This window comes from Orbicella faveolata, unplaced genomic scaffold (genome assembly GCF_042242905.1).
Source record: "Orbicella faveolata isolate gen_17 unplaced genomic scaffold, um_ofav_v1 contig_24, whole genome shotgun sequence".
NCBI lineage: Eukaryota > Metazoa > Cnidaria > Anthozoa > Scleractinia > Merulinidae > Orbicella > Orbicella faveolata.
This window is the reverse complement of record NW_028301552.1, coordinates 23,256,394-23,277,786: the sequence shown is the minus strand read 5'-3', so window position 1 is coordinate 23,277,786 and position 21,393 is coordinate 23,256,394. Positions and strand designations below refer to the sequence as shown.

Below are 21,393 nucleotides of genomic sequence, written 5' to 3'. Positions count from 1 at the left end.
ATTAGCAAAAGCTCCAAGTTTAATAACATTTTAGGCCGATACAAGTACCTTCATCCAAGTTCGTGAGCGAAATGGCTAATTTTAGCTAATTTCAATACCATCAAAAGCCCACTGGTACATTGAATTTGAAGTCGAAACTAAAATTTTCTGAAAGCCCATACTCTATTTTATGTTGTGTGAAAGTCTCTTCCGCGGCCCGAAAAAACTAACCCGTCGAGAGACATAAACGTGTGGTAGATTTTTGTAAATTCGTCACTCGCGAAACCAACATGGAACTTAGCTACCTTCATCAAGAACAAAAATAAGCGAATGGAAACCTTTTTTGTCAATAAGGATACTTGTAATCTGTTTTTTTCCCTTTTAGATTAACCACATGATTAACTTTTGCAAACATTTACACTTAAATCAAAATAGACGCTGCTTTTGGTACATTGTAATGTTATACAAATTTATTTCGATCACCGGCACGCGCATATCGCCCGAAACTGATTTTCCTTCTGCCTACTGTATGTTTCTTTTCGAAGGTTACAACTGTAGCACACATTATTCGTTCAATATCGGCAGTTTTGATTTTTGTGGAACACCCATGGCCACAGCCAAACTTGTCTTTAAGTAAGAATAAACATTTTGAAACGTGAAGTAAGCAATCGGTTACAGTTGCATCCATCATGTTTGGCGTAATATTCGATGTAAACATGTAAACAAGTGTGTAGTAACATGAAGTCCTAACTAACCGCTGACCGGTAGGGGGGAGAGAATTGTGCTAGCGGTAGGAATCGACCGTATTAAAGCATGTTGCGTTAATGTCTGTTGTCTTGGTACCTTTCCGGACACAAGATGGTGTCAGAAGCGAGATCGTGCTACTAGCCTACAGCTGCTGAGATCAAACCAGTCGGAGGAACGGATTGAATAGACGAATTGACCCGTCAAACTGCGCGCGGATCCTACACACGTGGTTTCAAACAAGATGGCGGAAAGTGTGTCATTTGCCAGACCGCCGGTACCACTGGAAATTTCGACGGGAAATCCCGCTCATTCGTGGGGGAAATGGAAACAAAAATTCGAAATTTACCTCAAGGCAATTGGAGCTGCAAAGAAACCTGATGAAATGAAAGTGGGGCTGCTATTAAACCACATCGGCGAGCCGTGTTTGGAAATTTACTCAAACTTCATCTTCTTACCCGAGCGTGACGACCCCGCCGGAGGAGAAGACAAACTCCCAGCCTAAAATCCCGACAACTACGCGACCGTTACGGCAAAGTTTGATGAATACTTTCAAACACGAGACCCTCAACTCATGCTGCGAGAGAAATTTTGGGTTCACCTTAAACGAGAGCCGACACAGACCCTTGATTCGTGGGTCGTGACTGTCAAAGAAAGAGCCGCCGAGTGCAAGTTTCCAGCCGATTTCTACGAGCAAGCAGTTAGAGACAAACTCACCTTTTCCTGCAAGGAAGACACCTACAAGCTAAAACTCTATGACGAAGGAGCAGCCCTTTCACTCGAAAAGGCAGTGAAGATCCTGTCTTTGAAGGAAGCAACAAAACGTGAGTTACAAGAATCAAAAACCTCAGAGATTGAGAGTGTCACACCGCGAGGGAACACGCCAGACCTTATCACTGATCAAGATACAGAGCAAAGGACCCAGCGAGACTCTAAGAGGAAGCCCTTCCAAACGAGTGGCCGGAACTGTGGTTATTGCAACCGCCGACATGCCCCTGGAAGGAGGACCTGCCCAGCTGCCGATACACGATGCAGCAAGTGCAATAAAATGGGACATTTCCCTATCATATGCAAGAGTGTACCTGTAAAAACAGTCAACCAAGTTCTCGAAACTGAGGATGCCTTTAGCCCCACATTCGTGGGAGGGGCTACCGCACCCACTTGTTCCAATACTTACATGGCAGAACCAGTTCCAAACCCTCAAACTGGGAGGTCCGACCCCGGATGGCATGTCAAGCTCAAGATCCAAGACCAAGACATGCTGACATGGTGCATTGACATAGGAGCACAAGTGTCTGTGATGCCTGAGGCCATCTACAAGTCGTCATATGGGACGCTTTCAAAATCTGACAGAGAACTTGTTGGAGCAGGGGATGTTCCTCTGGTGACCCTTGGATGTGCAGTAATGAGCCTCTCCTTAGCTGAAACAGTCATTAAAGAACGAATGTACGTAGTCAGAGGGGCATCCAAGCTGCTTCTTGGGGTACCTGCCATCCGAAGTCTTGGCCTTATCCATGAAATCCCCGGGACGTACAGTGTCAAAGCTGTCAATCAGATGCCTGATAACCATCCGCTCCGATCAGGGACAAAGGAGGACATTGTCAAGCAGTACCCGACGCTCTTTCAAGGCCTTGGCAAACTGGAGGGTGAGCATGCAATTCATCTAAAGGAAGGGGCCACACCCTTTTATCTGACCACTCCCAGGCGAATACCACTGCCACTTATGAAGAAAGTGCAGGAGGAGATCAAACGTATGGAGCAACTGGACGTTATTGAACCAATAGACGAGCCGACAGAATGGTGTTCGCCGATTGTGGTAGTGCCAAAGGCCGACGGAAGAGTAAGGATATGTGTTGACCTTACAAGGCTTAACCAAGCAGTCCGCCGAGAAGTTTATCAAATGCCAACAGTTAAAGAGACACTGAGAAGCCTCACAGAAGGGTCGGTATTCTCCAAACTCGATGCTAACTCAGGGTTTCACCAGATAGTCCTAAACCCAGAAAGTGCCAAGCTAACTACCTTTATTACGCCCTTTGGCCGTTACATGTTCAAGCGTCTTCCCTTTGACATATCATCGGCGCCCGAATAGTTCCAGAAGAGGATGGATAAAGAACTCTCTGAAATAGAGGGGTTCAAATGCCGCATGGACGATAATCTAGTCATCGGGAGAAACCAAGCGGAACATGATCAGCGACTTAAGGAAGTCCTTGACAGGCTAGTGGAGAGGAAACTCACGCTCAACCTTGAGAAGTGTTTATTCTCTCAAACCAGGTTGCAATACTTGGGCCAAATCATTGACAGTGAAGGAATCAGGAAAGATCCCTCAAAGGTTAAAGCTATCACTGACATGGCAGAACCCCAGGACATTGCAAGCCTGAGACGTTTCTTAGGATTGGTCAACCACCTAATGAAGTTCTGCCCAAACCTGGCTGAGAAGACGAAACCCTTAAGAGACTTGCTCAAGAAGGAGAATGCTTGGGTATGGGGCCCAGCCCAACAAGAAGCCTTTCAACAGCTGAAAGCAGACATGGCATCCGAGCAAGTTCTTGCACTGTACGATCCGGAAAAGGAGACCATGGTCTCATCTGATGCCAGCAGTTTTGGACTTGGTGCAGTCCTTATGCAGAAGCAGCCATCTGGCGAGATGAGGCCAGTGGCCTATGCTAGCAGATCAATGACTGAGACAGAACGTCGTTATGCCCAAATCGACAAAGAGGCTTTGGCTATCACTTGGGCACTTGAACACTGGGCAGAATTCTTGATCGGAATGAGATTTAAAGTAGAAACAGATCGCAAGCCATTGATTCCGTTGTTTTCCACTAAGTTGATAGACGAGCTTCCAGTGCGCATACAACGCTTCAGGATGAGACTCATGAGGTTTGACTTTGCCATCGCACATGTTCCTGGTAAACTCCTGTACACAGCTGATTCACTGTCTCGATCCCCGCAAGAAAGTAAAGGCCAGGAGTCTAAGTCATGGAACGACCTACATGACGAAGTTGAGGGCTATATGAGTGCTGTACTAGTGACTTTACCTGTCTCAGACCAGCGGTTAGATGAGATACGTTCTGAGCTGAAGAACGATGACACACTCAAACCTGCGATGCAGTATGTACAGAATGGGTGGCCTGAAGAGAAACGAAGAGTCCATGGGCCAGTAGCTAAATACTGGAGTGAACGCGGCAACATCTCCCTCCACAGCGGGCTACTCCTGAGAGGACGACGAATCATTATACCTCCAAGGTTAAGAGCGGATGTATTGAGGCGTCTACATGATGGTCATCAAGGGATTACCAAAACACGTGCGAATGCGGCCTCCTCGGTCTGGTGGCCTGGAATCTCCCAAGACATCACAAAGGTTGTGCAAAATTGTGCCACATGTGAGAAATATCGCAGAGAACGCATTGAGCCAATGAAAGGTACTGAATTTCCAGATCGACCATGGAGCAGAGTCGGCGTAGACTTCTTTCAGCACAAGGATAAGCATTACCTCCTGGCCGTAGATTATTTTTAAGAGATGTAGAGATATGCCTAGTGTCCAAGGATGTGAACTCCTCCCAGACTATCCTGCAGCTTAAAAGGATCTTCAGTCGACATGGGATTCCGGACATCTTATTTACCGACAACGGCCCCCAGTTTGATTCACGTGAGTTCGCCAACTTTTCCACTGAGTGGCAGTTTCAGCACATTACCTCATCTCCAAGATATCCCCAGTCCAACGGTGAAGTGGAATGGGCGGTCCAAACTATGAAGATGGTCTTAAATAAGACTAGTGACGAATACTTGGCTCTCCTGAATTACAGAGATATCCCATTGCATCATGGTTACTCTCCAGCACAATTAAGCATGGGTCGGAAACTACGTACTAGAGTCCCCTGTCACCCGGATGAGCTAAAGCCAGAGACCCCTGACTATGATCACATCAGAAGAAAAGAGAGGGAGTACCGAGCAAAACTGAAATTCAATTATGACCAGAGACACAGAGTAGTAGAGGGAGAGGAGCTGTCACCTGGTGACCGCGTTTGGATTCCTGACCTGAAAGCAGAAGGGACAGTAATTAAGCAACACGAATCTCCACGGTCTGTAGTCATACAGACCTCAAATGGCCAAGTCAGAAGGAACCGGAGGATGACACGAAGAGTTCTTGAGGGAAGGCCTCCAGTCTCACCCCAGAATGAGGGCTATGAGAGCCACGAAGCAGCACCAACAAGAGAGAGGAGCCCAGACGTTCCCTCAGCACTTGGAGCCAGCCAAGAAGACTACGGAGAACTGCCTGTTCCTGAGGACCAACCAGCAGTAAATGAGCCCTTACAGCCTGAACCATTGCTGACCCGCCTTAGACCTAGAGGAGCTCTTAGAAGACCGGAAAGACTTATTGAACAATGCTAAGATTGGTATTCATTTAGGATACTGGAGAACAGTGATGTGCTTATTGACATTTAGTTAAGTTAAAAGAAAAAGGAAGATGTAGTAACATGAAGTCCTAACTAACCGCTGACCGGTAGGGAGGAGAGAATTGTGCTAGCGGTAGGAATCAACCGTATTAAAGCATGTTGCGTTAATGTCTGTTGTCTTGGTACCTTTCCGGACACAACAAGGTGCACTTTACTTTAAAAACAACCGTCTCATCGCAGCATTTCTTGAAATCCTGGTCTGAGACCAGGTAATGTCGATAACAAAGCGCGAGCAGTTGACGAAGCTTCATGATCAACTGTCGAAACGTTGTACTTGTGGAATAAGTAAGGTGATTCAACCTTTGTATTTCTTACCCGAGTGCTTGCAATTCTTATGGATACAATTACCCCTGTCTGTTACCACCAAATTTATAAATGAATCGTTCGTTTCTTTCGCTAATATGGTGAATACCTCTGAATAAAACACATACTGTGACATCATTTTTCTTGGAGTGTTCCAACAGTCGTCCACGGCCACGCATAAAACGTAAGCAGCAAGACAGAAAAACCATAAGGGCTTCTTCGTCAATCGCACTACGCTGTCCAGATTTCTTTCTTACAAAGTTTCCAGACTTCGCTCTCTTTTAAAATTCCGAGACTTCGCCGTTCTGTTGGCCAGTCCGAATAATTGTCATGGTGTTAGTTGAGTAAGTTCTTGACTTTGTTTGGTGGTCCCAGTTCAGACCATCCGGCAAATGTCGATTGCGTGACAAACGGCCACTCGCAGGGTCCAAATTGGGTGAAGCTGGCGGCCAGCGAAACTGTTTGCTCGTGCAAGTAACGTGGTTCGCACTGTCAGCCTAAATAAACATCTTTGGACGAAATTGAAGGATGTAGGGGGAAGGGGGTGTTGTTTCATTCTGCAAGAGGACAGAACTCGACGAACTGACAGAGCCGTCCGCGGGTCCTGCTATCACGGCATGTCTACGTAGATTAATGGAAAGTATCACCGCGTTCACAAAAGTTGTGCAAACACCTTTCCTCTTTACCTTTAAAATACATGTTTGTCGTTAGTACTTTTTGAATAGAAATGCACCGGTGATAGGGCTGGAATACAAAAAGGACAAAGGAGGCCTAGAGGGCATCAGATCTTAGATACGCGGTGTGAGTTTACATACATATTCATCCCTGTTGCCTTCTGCTAAACTATATAGACAATAATATGGGCGCTTTCCAAAACTCGGACACTCAGAAGAGCTAAAATCTTCCTTTATTTTACCTTGAGAATTCACAATTATTGACCTAGCGAACTTCCCATCAACAATTAGGCGGTATAAAATAGTTAGGCATTATGTATAGCTGGTTTTCACATGACGTTACTACAATTCGAACTACAAAACTATTGATCTTCCTGAGATATTACTTTAATGATGTATGAGAGCAGCTGAAAACTAATATTCATACAAATTTTCGCTCGGAATGGGTTCTTGGTTTTGTGATACACTACGCTTGAATTTTGAAGCTTTTGCGTGACCCGGCATTTACATGACGGCGTCATGATGGTTAAAAAAGTGACTTATTTCGCGGAATTTGGCTATCTGAATAGTTCATGTCTTAGAAAAAGTATTATTTTAATGTTTTAGAGTTCCTCGAGGGATGAATTCACGCTTTTGTAGCAAAACTCAGTGACAGATGTTTCTGTTCGGTTTCCGGCCGCCATGTTGGTGCCCATACGGATGGGCACTAGCATGGCGTCTCCATACAAATCTCTTTAAATTTGGGTAAAAAATCTCTCCGCATATCTTACATAAGAAAAATTGCTGTGACCAGAATCTTGGCGAGAGTCTTTGTATATTTACTTTCGTTCATTTCCCAGATTCTGGACTTAATCTATTGAACGGTTTTGATTTTTATTTTGATCTATTTTGAATGGCGTGACACTGAAAACCAGCAATTGTAGCCTTATTTTGCGCATTTCAGAGGCAAAAATAAGAGCGAATGTACGGACTGTCCATTGGGACAAAAAAAATGTGTCTGTTGTAGAGAGAAGTTCACTGTGGAGAGGTGACCGTTAGTGGAGGTTCAACTGTATAGTTTATATAGGTTTAAAAAAGAACCGGTAACCTGAGTGAATATGTACGTAAATTCTCAACACGTACCCATTTAAGACTAGTGCCTCCTAGGCCTTCTTTTTCCATCCCACTCATGCCCCTGGTGCATTTCTATACCAAAAACCTAGAGCAATATACCTGTATTTTAAAGTTCAATAGGAAGGGTGTGTTTTTTATTAACGGTAATAAAGTCGAAACTTTCTACACCTTGGGAACAGAGGAAAGTCGCCGTTATGGAGCGGTATCAGTAGGGGTGAAATATGACACCGATATTTTCTTGGGTTTCAACATTTTTATCTTAAAAAAGGCTTAGTGTAACATGTAAATTCGTAATACAATCAAAATATATCAATAGGACAGAAACCAAACAGAAATAGAGACCAAAGATCTGCGGCATGCATCAAGTTTCGTGACCATGTCCAATAAAAAATGGGGTTTTGTGGACAGCGTTCGTCAGTTGTTGATTAATTGGCCTTTGTGGAGAGGTTTTTTTGGCAGTTGGGACGTGTTTTAGTGGCTGTTACTGTTGTAGAGAGGTGGCCGTTGTAGAGAGATTAGAATAAGAGTGACCGTCCGCCGGAATGAAAAAAGTGGCCGTTGCAGAGAGGTGGTCCTTTGTGGAGAGGTGGCTGTGCAGGTTCGACTGTAGTTCCCATTTTTTCACGCAGACATAGAGAAAACACCCTGCCTACACGAGGCGAGCAAGGAGCAGTTTAGATTCCCTGTCCACGCCTCCCGGGGCGGGGGAGCTCGTCGTACCTTTTAGGGGTTAAAAATGAAGTTTTAGTAGCGTTCAGGGTGTTCAGCCTCAAAAGGTCCAAAGCGGGAGCTTTTGCGATGCCTTTTGAGGTATTGAGCCGAAAAAAAATATGACGCGGGGAGAAAATGTGTTATGTAAGAATTGGTATCTTTTAGAGAAGAAAAAACAGGATCTTGGTACCTCTTAGGGGATCTTTGGGGATCAAAATTTTTGAGGAGCATCCCGTCCTTCTTATATGGGTGTCCCCTTCCCCTCGAGGTCCACGTCGCCATCTTCACTCACTTTGCAAAACGTCAGATATCGACATATTTGCTACAGTGGCCGATTGTCACGCAATCCACATTTGCCTAATTGTCCGAACCGGGACCACCAAACAAAGTCAAGTACTTACTCAACTAACGCCATGACAGTTATTCGGATTGGCCAACAGAACGGCGAAGTCTTGGAATTTTAAAAGAGAGCGAAGTCTGGAAACTTTGTAAGAAAGAAATCTGGACAGCGTAGTGCGATTGACGAAGAAGCCTTTGTAGTTTTCTGTTTTGCTGCAGTACGTTTTGCAATTGGCGGACGCCTGTTGGAACACTCCAAGAAAAATGATGTCACCGTATGTGTTTTATTCAGAGGTATGTGCCATATTAAGTGATAGGAAACGAACCATTCATTTATAAATCTGGTGGTAACAGACAGGGGCAGTTGTATCCATAAGAATTGCAAGCACACGGGTAAGAAATACAAGGGTTGAATTATCTTGCATAGTCCACAAGTACAACGTTTCGACAGTTGATCATGAAGCTTTGTCAACTGCTCGCGCTTTGTTATCGGCATTACCTGGTCTCAGACCAGGATTTCAAGAAATGCTGCGATGAGACGGTTGTTTTTAAAGTAAAGTGCACCTGTTTACATGAAATGGTTGTGTTCGAATATTACGCCAAACATGATGGATGCAACTGTAACCGATTGTTTACTTCACGTTTCAAAATGTTTATTTTTACTTAAAGACAAGTTTGGCTGTGGCCATGGGTGTTCCACAAAAATCAAAACTGCCGATATTGAACGAATAATGTGTGCTACAGTTGTAACCTTCGAAAAGAAACATACAGTAGGCGGAAGGAAAATCAGTTTCGGGCGATATGCGCGTGCCGGTGATCGAAATAAATTTGCATAACATTACAATGTACCAAAAGCAGCGTCTATTTTGATTTAACTGCAAGTTGTTTACAAAAGTTAATCATGTGGTCAATCTAAAAGGGAAAAAAAATCACAAGTATCCTTATTGACGAAAAAGGTTTCCATTCGCTTATTTTTGTTCTTGATGAAGATAGCTGGCCAAGTTCCATGTTGGTTTCACGAATGACGAATTTACAAACATAGGCACGCAAGGCGTGCAAGAGTTATTTTTTTGTCTGAAGTGTTGGAGATAGAAGCATTCATGGTACAGTAATGATTTGGTTAATTTGACAAGTTTTTTTTGGTTGCGATGTTACATCGGTCATGGTAAGATCGTTAAATAGTAAGCCATCAAATGTTTGACTGAACAAACTACAGTAATCTGACACGTCTCCAGATTAATGTAGATACCATATTATTTTCTAACAGGCAATTTGATTCGTTCTTTGATACAACCCGCACTGTGATTGGTGTGACACGCGCACATGCATAGCTCCCTCACTCACCGATCACATAACCCTTCCAACCCCCAAGAGGAATTTTTGCTCAAAAATACTCAACTTAATTTAGAGACTTTTTCGCATTTTATACGAGTCGTAAGTTTACCTTTTTACACAACACAAGACAACACAACTTCACCGAAAATAGAAAGAAAGAGAAAAAAACCTCTGACACGTTGAAAGTCTGATTTAATCAAATTGCACTTTAACTTGGTGCCACGCAGTCTTCAAAGAACATTTGAACAGTTTTCATACTTTTTACCTTTAAATATATCGGACTGAAATGAATGTCATCAAATATAACTATTAAACTGCTACTGCAGAGACGTAAAAACCTTCCAGAAATGAAAGCTTCTTTTTTGTTTAATATCCTGGAAACAATAGCCGATAACTTGTCAGCTCTAATTGAATTTACTCCCATATAAAAAACAAAAGTGTTAAGTTACCATTTGTTACTAAAGATAGCAAGCATCTCGAGGGAAAGAGTGGTGACGATTCGTCCGCTCTAATTGAATTTACTCCCCTGTGAAAAACAAGAGTGTCAAATTACACTTTGTAACTAAAAAACAAAAATATCTTGTTATATTTGCATGTAACAAGAACAAAACAATTGTTACCCGCACTTACTATGGTAAACGTTAGAACTGTTTCAAATCTAAAGTCTCGTCCCCTCTAAAACATGTCCTAAGAACTAGACGCGACGATTCGTGACCTCTAATTGAATTTACTCCTTGTGAAAAACAAAAGTATCAAGTTACCTTTGTAACTAAAAATAAAAATATCTCGTTGCATTTGCATACTACTAACTCACGAACAGTTTCACACCTCAAGGCTCATCTCGTTCATTTAACTAAAATCCTCAGCCTAACCCACAGAAAATGTCGAAGTAAACCCATTGAATACTTCCTCCTCTTTTATAGAGGAATGAATACGGCCGTTCTGAACTCTATCGGGATCAAATCTTCTCACATACCATTTACCTTTACAATAAGAAATTTGATTGGCTGTTTATAGTAGATTCAATCTGATTGGTGTGACAACATACATCTCTCACTCACTCAACTCACTCACTCACTCACTCACCCATTGACCCGTCCATAACATACCCGACGCGCCGACTAAGAGGTATTTTTTTTACAAAAAAATAACTCAAAAATGTACCACACGTTTATGTCTCTCGACGGGTTAGTTTTTTCGGGCCGCGGAAGAGACTTTCACACAACATAAAATAGAGTATGGGCTTTCAGAAAATTTTAGTTTCGACTTCAAATTCAATGTACCAGTGGGCTTTTGATGGTATTGAAATTAGCTAAAATCAGCCATTTCGCTCACGAGCTTGGATGAAGGTACTTGTATCGGCCTAAAATGTTATTAAACTTGGAGCTTTTGCTAATCAAATTAATGCTTTAGAAACAGTAAGACATGCACTATGAGCTACCCAAAGTATATTGATAGATATCATCGCGTTGATCTGTACGAGCGAAAACAAAATGCACAATTTTCGGCCATTTTCGGCGGCGTCAGGCGGCTAAAATGGCGATTTTCAAACTTTCCTCAATTTCGAAAAAACTAAAGCGCTTCAGGACCTTTGAATGGTATTTTCGAAAACAACTCACTACAGAGGTTATTTGGGCAAAATATGAAGAAATCGAAAATTTCGCGACTGTCATCTCATTCTCGGTATTTACAGGAACTGGCTCTTAATTCGCTGTAGAATGTGGATTGCCTTTCAAAGATAGACTATATTTTTTTCGAGCTCAGTGAATATTATTTCTGAATTCAAGTAGATATACTGACACATGTAACAGAAACAAGTGTCAAGCCACACACCTACATTTACATGAAGGGTGCAGTTTCTCCTGTAAGGAAATTACTTTGAGTGCCTTCCAAGTTTGAAATAAATTTAATAAGTGTGGAAAGTAACAAAATGTGGCAAAATATACCTGACACACTTTGCTTTCAACTGTCGACTTCCAGCATAAAGCGTATCGGTTTTACTAGATTTACTAGTACCTGTTAGAATTTATATAATTAATTTAACTCCTTAGCTATGCTGATAAATATCTCTTAAGGTTTTTAGAGCTGAGAAACAAACAAATTGGAGTCACTGATACCATTACAGGATTCGAATCGGCTCCTTAAACAGCAGCTTATGGTCACAGAGTGCTCCAGTTAACTTGGACTGTCACGTACTTCAGAGGAATGTGATCATGAATATTTCACAGAGGCCAAAAATTGTTTTCGTCAGAAACATAGCACTATAATAGGGTTTTACTGTGACTACATGTTTGTCGACATGCAACGTTGCCCATTGGAGATATTTGCAATTTAAAAAGACTAATTTGTGGTTTCTTAAAATTGTTGCGTGACATGGTTAATTTTCAAATGTTCTAGATTGGCGAGAATAATTTCAAATCACTCCAACTTTGGACCTTTCATTGCTTAAGGTTTAAAGAATTGTTGGATGAAACAAGATGAAAATCCATCGCATTCTGTTAGTGTGAGAAATCTTTGTTGGAAGTACAATTTTAGAGCTAATTTCGGGGTTTTATCCCTGGGATTTGATGTGAAAGCCCTAATACCCCAGGGATTGACCGGGAGCCCGAGCTACTTTGGACTCTTGAATAACTTAATGACCTTAATCATCTGTGAAAGTTTAAGAGAAATCGGTGAGATGGCATGTGTCACGTCTGCCTGGTCCTCTGGTGGACAGACTCTTAAATATACTGCAAATAGATATATAAAGCTTTTCGCGAGAGCCGTTGTGTGACTTTGCGATATGATAGTTCATCAGCCTATTCAAGTGCCAAAGTGTATCAGCTTGAACAAGCCCAACAATTTTTGTCTGTGGGCAAAATGTTAATGCTCGGATTGCATTTCAATTCGTGAAGTTCTCTCTAGTTCTCCTCGCTCCCGCTGTGCGGGGTTCGTCTTCCAATGCGACTTATCTGGCTGAGCAGGAAATTCTTGTGGTGGATTCCACGCCCGCGGTTGAAAGTTATAATCTGGCGTAATCATGAGCCTTTTAGAGGCTTGCGAGATCGCGGTGTTCTTTATTAGAGACTTTTTCGACAAACGCTACGGTGGCCTCAAGGAAACTGTTCGCTTTGATTTCCGAAATTTAATTTCAGGAGCTCAACCCTCCAGTAGTAGTACCATCGATATGTAGAGAGGGTTGCCTCTTGTCAATCTTTACTAAACTTCAAACCTCGGAGCGGAAATTTAAAATAGCAGCTCCCAGCAACTTCACCTCTGTCATCTAAAACGTTCCCAATGCGTATTAAAAAAGCCAACGTTTGGTCTTATTTAGAGTTGACTGTTAATTTAAGATTAGAATTGTAATAGAAATGGTAACTGAACTATACCCAAAAAGCAAACAAAACAAGTTTCCATTTTTAGTGCAACAATCGCAGCTAGACTTTGTAATGTAAAGCGATACACGTGCCTGCAAGATTGACTAATACAGTGATTTCGGGAGCTTTATCTACTGGTCAGAGGAATTACTCCAAAAAGCTTACAGATGATGGAAGGTCGTCATTTACATATTGTTTGCATAATGTGCCCCACCACTAAAACCCTATAGATTGCTTACGCAATCTCTGGGTTAATAAAGAGAATGCTAAAGTTGCTTTGGCCTCATATAATAGTTAACTTGAGAATTCTGGTTTTAATTTAACGAGGAACTACATATGTCTGGATTTATGAAAACAGTGTTAAAGAAATCAAGCGGTTTTTATTTCTTTTTTTTTTTTATTATTTAATTTTTTTTTCTTTGCTTTCCGTATGGCAGCAGCTTGTAAATCTTACCTAGAATAAAATGTAGGGAACTTCTTGCTGCGTGTTTTATTTATTTGTCCATTTTTTCATTATTTATCGCTACCCCTCCCCTTTTCAACAGACCATATTCGTATTCTCGGTATTGGACTCGAACTAGCTTGCAACTGAGGCTAATGAGGGGAGTCTTTTCAAATGCAAATAGCATTTATCCCTGTTCAAGGCGGGGGTACACAAGAATTGAAGTGAAATTTTAGGAAGTTGAAAGAGGGATTAAAAGGATAAAAAGGGGTTTGGAACACCACCAGACAGTTGAGTACCCCCCAAAAGGGCACCCCGGGTTGGTGGGCAACTGTTTGGTGTACGTCTACCAATTTCTAACTTCAAATTCTAATTTTAAAACAACATCAAATCTTCAAAATTTCCTATTTCCATAAATTTTACTTATCCTTTGAGAAAGACTATTTATCCCCAAATATACCCAAAAATCACCAAAAAAATTCACAAAACAGCCCAAAACGTAGCTATGTGAAATGAGCAGAGAGATTTTTCACTGCTTGAAACGTGAACGAGATATTTGCATTCAAACCATAAAACCCAGCAAAAATATGGCCTTCAAGTTAACCCCCGCCTTAATGATAATCCCCCACATGAGCCTCCACTGCAAGCTAGTTCCAGTCCAATACCGAGAATACGAATATGGTCTATTACTGTTAATTTTAGCCCAGACTACACTTGTCTGAATTTCAGTTCGCGCGGTGACTCTGAGAAGGAGCCCACCGATCAGCGTTCTGTAACTGCTGTCTAAAGGAAGTCTGCCCGAGGACATCATTAAGTCCAATAAAGGTGCAAGTCTAACGATATGTTAGCAAGCGTCGTCCATTATCGTACATGGAGCGGTCCTGAGACGTATTACATGTTATTACATGTAAATGGGGCGTCACTTAGCCCCGTAATAGTAGGCCGTTTGCACTGTGGCGATAATGTTGTGCTTGCTGTAGACAGCAAAGAGCTTTAGCCACATCAATTTATGACTTAGACGTGCAATGGACTAGACATTTGTAGCTGCTGTCGGCGTTATTTGCCCTGAACTTTGATGCCGCTTAAGACTTGGAAAAAAATCTCTTGAAGTCTGGATATGGCATTTCCCGCCCAACGAAATTCAAGTACATCCGGAACATTGCTATTTGCGAGCAAAACATGGCTAGGAACGGAGTGAAAAACATTGGGTCAAGCGCGCCAATCGTGAGTAGAATTTCGTTGTTTTATCAATTTTAGGCGTTCTCGGCCTGGCTAACTATCAGAACTGACCGTGATTCGCTAGCGCGGAAGAAATTTTTTTGCGTGGCTTCCAGTCGATAATTGACGTAACGACAACATGTTGAGTGTTCGCTTACTGCTAACTATGGCCTAGTTTGTTTGAATTTCAATCGATTCTCGATGTAGGAAGCTCTTGTTCAGTCCATTTAGGACGATGCAGGCCTTTAGAAAGGCGGTTTTGATATCTGGACGTTCGTGTTGATCTAGACTCCAATTTCATGTTAAAAGCACTCTTAATTAAATTGTACAATTCATGATTCAACGAAAAGACGGTGAATTTAGTTTTCCTGGCCTCTAAAGGTATACAGGAGAGTTCTTTCCTTTTATTTGAGCTACGATAAGCTTTGTGGAAAGCGCTAGCTAGCTCTAGGACAGAATTGTATCAAGATTATCAGTGACAAGTCAAATTCTGTTGCTATGTTTTTACGGATCCAGACAGATATACAACGTGGTTATAAATAGCCCTAACTAACTGGGGTATTGGAGTTTATTAAACAATTGGGTTCTTATATTTCGTGACTGAGGATTTGAACTCGGGTCTAACGAGGAGCAAATTCAGCTTGTAGTATGTTGGAGACCTCCGGATTACAAGACGGCGTCCTACTGACTGCAGCACAGTGCCTCCCTATTGTCATGCGCTACTTCTTATAAGTCAAGGGAATGGCACCGATAAGAAAATTTTGTCTTTTTGTACGTTGGCCACTTTTTTCTCAAACTGTGACTAGTTTTCTGCACCGGTGAATCTTTACCCTTCATAAGGACAAGTCTGACCCCTCTTCTATAATGAAGCAACTGACGTTGCACGTTCCAAGGAAAGCTTTTGACTTTGTCTCGGGTTTGTGAGCGGGTTGGCCCGTGTTGCAGTTTACTCTCGGCTTCTGCTGCCTCGCATCATCAGTAAGCTGGCTGGAGCTGCTTCTCTATCGAGCACCAGCGTTTTAATTTTTGCCATGATAGATGCGTTAACCTTGACAACAATTCCCAGCCCGGTCCATTAAGACATTACCAAGAATATGAGATTCCTTACATTCGTAAAATCGCTGAGGTTCAGGCGTCCTACCCCGCAAAGGTAATAGTGAAACCTCGGAGCCGACTGGCTCATAGCTGCCGGAGCTTATCCTGGTTTCTGCAGCGTGACGCGGCAAGGAGTATTTCTACTCCCCCTGGACGGGATTCTAGTTCATCGCAGGTCACTCCCCCGGAATTTATACCCCTGGGTTGAGAAAGGCAGTGTCTCGCCCAAGAACACAACACAGTGTTCCTGGCCAGGGTTCGAACCCGGACCGCTCGATCCGGGGACGAGCGCACTAACCATGAGGCCACCGCGCCTCCCCTCAAAGGTAATGCTCCATGGAATAATTAATTAAGCTTTTAGAATTTTAATCTCGTAGGGGGCTGCCTTTTTATGGGTTGTTCAGTATTTCGGGGAAGTAGTATTTATACTATTTGACATGACTACAGTGTTAAGGGATAAGCTTGAATTTTCAAGTGTGGTTACAAACAGTGCCATGTAATATTTAACAATTAGACCCGTAGCCCGCAAGGGCTACGGGTCAATAGGCCATGAGACGAAGCCAAATGGGCCATGGACCCGTGACCCTTGAGGGCGAAGGGTCTAATTGTTTTAGTATGACCCAACTAGTCGGACAGAAAAGGCAACAATAAAGTTGGCAAATGCAAGTTGCAGAAATTTATTTATTTGGGAATAAAACTGAAGAAAGCGTCACGCTCGATTGCGCCAATTTCGCTACTCGAGGACTATTACTAATAATCCTCTAGTAACGTAACCAATTAAAATGCAGGATTTTCATTAGTCCACTAGTTGGGTGATACTAAAAGCTTTTATCAACACGTTGTCAAGAAGGCAAGACTGACGGGAGGAAGAATACAATGAATAAGAGAAAAAGGTTTCGTGGAAGGTCTGGAAGTGTTCTCAAAATTGTAACAACACTAACCATATTATTTTATTTCAATTTTCGAATATTGATTAAATTTTTACAGCCATGTTTTATATGCATATAAATATTCACATACGTGCTAATGAAGAAGGCGTTGAAAAGCCCGGGGTTTCCCAATTAAACTTTAACGGTTATTAACGCTGCAGTAAATACTTCGGTCAGTGAGTATGATATGAGATTCGAGTTCACCCAACCCACTTCCATGTATACCTCAGTCGAATTATTTAATCGCTTGCACGTTTTTCTTCCTTAATCATATGTTTATTTAGAGATTTTGTCAGCCACCTCTATTATATTATCATCGTCATTATCACCCACCCATCTATCACGCCGCCCGTCTCCCTTTAGTAATAAGCGCTCCCCTCGAGTGCACCTTTTTAACAAGCGACCATATTGTAATAAGCGCCTCCATAAAAAAAAGTGACATTTATGACACTAACATAGAACAGACCGATTAGATGGATGAATTAAGTTCGTTTTCTCATTTGAACGTAATGTTGAACTTAAACTGACAGTATCTGCCGTTTTTCATCAGATTATAATGTATCAAATTCTTATGTATATGTTTAAAATGAAATAAGCGCCCCGTCCTCGATAAGCACCTCGTCTCCAATAAGCGCCCACCTTAGAACCATCAAAGGTCAATTAGAGCCTCGTACACTAAGTCGAATTATAGATTTACAGATTACGGTAACTTGACGATTTTGTGACAGGTCCAAGTTTTCTAAGAGCAAATAATTAAGGAAACGCCCCGAGTTGACCAACTCTCGCACTCATGTAAGCTTGTTGTTGTTGTCATGTAAGCGAGTAGTGACATCAGCGTTTCAGAAGCTAACAGACCTCACTTTTCTTATACCCTTCAAAGCAAAACATGCTTTAGGTCTCACACCACTGCGAAAAAAGTAGTAATCTCGGTAGATGAGATATTTTAACATAGCATGAATGAATTAGACTTCTCAAGCAATTTAAGATTTATATTTCGAGTTAACGCTAAGTCTGTTAAAAGTTTTCAACAATCGATCCCTGGCTTGGTCGATCAGCTGGCAGCGGAGCCGAGCGGTCGGTCAATCGATCAATCAAATCTATTGATCAGCTTGATTGGTTGATTAATGATCACTAATCTATAGAACGTTTGACTCCTGCCTGTGATCCGTAAATTCGTTTTCTCCGGCATAATACATTATTGTTACAGTGATCACATGTCGGTTTTCTCTTTTCTTCAATATCAGTAAAGATGAGCAATCAAAGAAAAATGTCAGTTTCCAACATTGTTATATCTAAAACCAATCACCACTCCTAGGAAAAGTTTTTCTTAGGGAGAGAACTATTAAGGTTATAACTTCGTTGCTTCCAGAGCGACAATATACTTTTGGTTCTCTTTATGAAGAACCGTTAGAGTTGCTACCTTGCAGTTCGATTTCCTCGGAAGCGGAATGTCGATCAGTCGTACCAGTGTCGCGTGCCGAATTGTGCGGCGACGAATCCAAGTTCGAACTGTTATCACGATTATAGATAGCTGACTGCAAGCTTGTCCAGTAACTTGCGCTTGTTTTCTTTCGAATCGAACCAGAAGCGAAGGAAGATAATGTGGTCCTGAAACTCTCTCCGACGTTTCGTGCCGTTTTGCTCACTTCGCGACAAGGACACAGTATGGCCGCAAACGCTTTACGGAAGTGAGGGAACTTGTGAGCATACAACACTGGATTGACGGCTGAATTTCCGTACTGAAGGAATTTTACAGCGCAGATCGCTTGCCATGAAGGCTTTATCTCTGGCTTTAAGTAAGTGATCAAGGAGAGTGTGAAGAAAGGAAGCCACCCAATGATGAACAACGCAATCATTACGATTACTGTCTTGGCAACGCGGACCTCTTTGCGAAGACTCCTTTTAAACCTGTAAGAGTTCTGCACCCTGTTCTTGCGAATAGAAATAACTACGGCAACTTGTGTTCCGCACACAATAAACAGTGGAACGAAAAAACAAAGTACTATGACAGTCACGTTGTATGCTTTTGGTGCTAATGCCATTCCCGGTTTGGAACACAGAGCAACTGGAATCGCTATCGACCAAATTAAGGCCAAAATACACAAGTAGCGTTTGCTGGTGTAGATACGATGGCTCAAAGGCCATACAATGGCACAAAATCTATCCCAGCTTAAAGCAACTAGATGCAGTATTGAACCTACACCGCCAAGTATATCAAATATCACCCAAATGTCGTGCAAATACGCATACCAAGTTTCTCCTTCATGACTAATAAACAGAACAACAATCCACCAAGGAATGGAGATAATGCCAACGAACCAATCAGTGGCTGCCAGAGAAACGATGAAGTAGTTGGTATGAGTACGAAGAAACTTGCTCTTGACAAAAGAGATTATCACAAGGCCATTACCAAACAGAATGGCTGCGGCAACCATAGAGTATGCAACAGTCCATGGAACGAGAATATCGTAAGTCATTTTTAAGTAGCCACTAGCTTCACTTTGAACGGCTGATGAGTTTCTTGTGGTATTGAACGAAGCTCCTGAAAAAAATTATTGCATGAGAAAAAACAAACTGAGAATTCTTCACTACGACATAAAACTAATCCTTGCCTTCAAAACTGATTTCGCTGTCAAGCATCATCTTCCCTGAACCGCGACCGAGCAAGGCCGTAATACATCAACGGACTTTAGAAATGACCAACATGGAGATGATTGCAATTGCAGTAAACAATTAAAGTTCTGACAAATTAATTCAATAGTGAAGGTTCATTTTAACTCCAGTCGTGCACGTACGCGCACAATGTTTATTTACACTTGATCTTTTTATCTCCCCCGCAAAAAGATCAGCTAAATCAGAATGGAGATAGGAGTATCTTTTACACTCATTGAACGACATGGGCTACTGCATCATATATCTGCCCTAGACCTCTCAACGAAGGTGGCGAGTTTAGATTAAATTATTTTCCATATACTCTTCAGTATCCCTCTTCATTTGCCTTGGTGTGCAGCAACTGTTTGCTATTGTTGTTGCTGTTCTGTAATCTATGGGATAAGGGTTGTATTTCTGATCTTAAGTTTCTTCAAACATGACGTCCTTTATCAAATGCACTAGAAAAGAAACAGTTCTCGCATGTCAAAGTGAGCTTATTTGAATGTGGCAAATTCGTGGGTTTGGTATATAATTTAACATTGATGCATCTGTGAACTCGACGTTGACATGTCACAATTGTAGTTAAGAGTTTCTTCGACCTCAGTTGCTGCTTTTTCGTTAGAAACAGAAGCTCGGAAATTTGATTATTACATGAAATCAAACATATTTTCTCCTGAACCATCGTCTGCGGAACATGTACAGACTACTGAAACGTTTGAACAAATTTCCGCTGGAGTCACTACTCAGGAATTGGAATATTTTAATTAGATTGCAGTGGTCAAATGACGTTTTTTCAGATTGAAACGATATGAAGAGTCGCAGAGCAGCAATAAACTAGGTCTGTTCCTGCTTCAAGTGAAGGAAGACTTGAGGATAATTAACTTACACTGAAGAAAAATTGTGAACAGTATTTCTTGTCAAGAATTTTGAGTTTAAAATGATTGCCATTATCGATGCTGTGATCGTATCCCAATATTCAAATACGGAGTCATTTTTTTCCCAGAGAGGTCTTATCAGGATTTCCATCAAGATTGCTTCAAGTCTTAGGAAAAGGGGAAATTGAAAGGCCAAAAAGGTTGCAAAGTGATCTTCATGTTTATCCATGTAATCTTAATTTTTGCACGCAATACACGAACTTGTAAAGATTCCAACAATTTCAAACAAGAGATAAATATAAATATGTTCCCTTGACCTTCACTGAGGAAAATTCCTTAAAGAACTGAAAGACTTTCGACTTTGTACCTTCATGTACCTTGAAAACACACTGCATCACCCGAATAACGTGTTCTGCTTGTAATAAACCTGAGCTTTCATCGCTGGTCTGTCTATTTAAATTGACTATCACTTCAGCATATAGCTATAATATCAGTTGAACTGGTAGTTTTTCTCTAGAGGCCTTCCCCACTGAGCAGTTAATTTTGCATGAAATTCGGTTTACATGGAGGCGTGTAAAAAAGATCGAACGAGATATAGCTCAGTAGTGGCTCATTTGATCTATTAACAAAACACAAAAGAAAGAAAACCAAGATGAGAACAGAAAAGCATCAACCATTTTAATTTACGTGTAACCAACAATAAGGCGATTGACATTTTCCACTGTTGAGAGTGAATTATCTCGTAATGTGTCAAAAGTCATTTCTAAACACTGACTGACTCGAAGCAGCAACAGCAAATAAAAATTCTTAAGGCCCACAAATCAGTCTAAAACAAAAGACGATTACACGACAAAGAACATTTGTAATTCCTTAAAAAATTTATAATGAAATGATGTTTTAAGATGAAACTGAATAATTTTCCGGGTTTTTTTTTTAAATTATAACTGACGTTGATTATTATGAGTAAAACTGAGTCGAGTTCATTCAGACAGTTCCAATCGTCTTAAATGTTACAATTCATCGTCTAAAGTTATTAAATTCATCGCCGCCAAAGGAGAGACACTCGGGCAGAATCAGTGACTTATTTAGCAGTTGAAAGTGGTTTAGTCATTTAAGTATATATGAGGAATCACCTTGAGTTTTGATAATGTGGTACTTAGAAAGTGTCAGTTTA

The 21,393-nt window shown here is 41.5% G+C and overlaps 1 protein-coding gene across 1 annotated transcript; it reads right to left on the bottom strand.

Annotated features, from left to right (window-relative positions):
• Positions 1 to 16,695: 16,695 nt before the first annotated feature.
• Positions 16,696 to 21,041, bottom strand: LOC110048195 (D(1)-like dopamine receptor). Its single transcript, XM_020753979.2, has 2 exons — positions 19,305 to 21,041; positions 16,696 to 19,234 (listed from the first exon to the last, which is right to left on the bottom strand). Exons 1-2 carry the CDS (start codon positions 19,333 to 19,335, stop codon positions 18,087 to 18,089), a joined length of 1,179 nt encoding a protein of 392 aa, XP_020609638.2. The 5' UTR covers positions 19,336 to 21,041; the 3' UTR covers positions 16,696 to 18,086.
• Between the last annotated feature and the right edge of the window lie 352 nt (positions 21,042 to 21,393).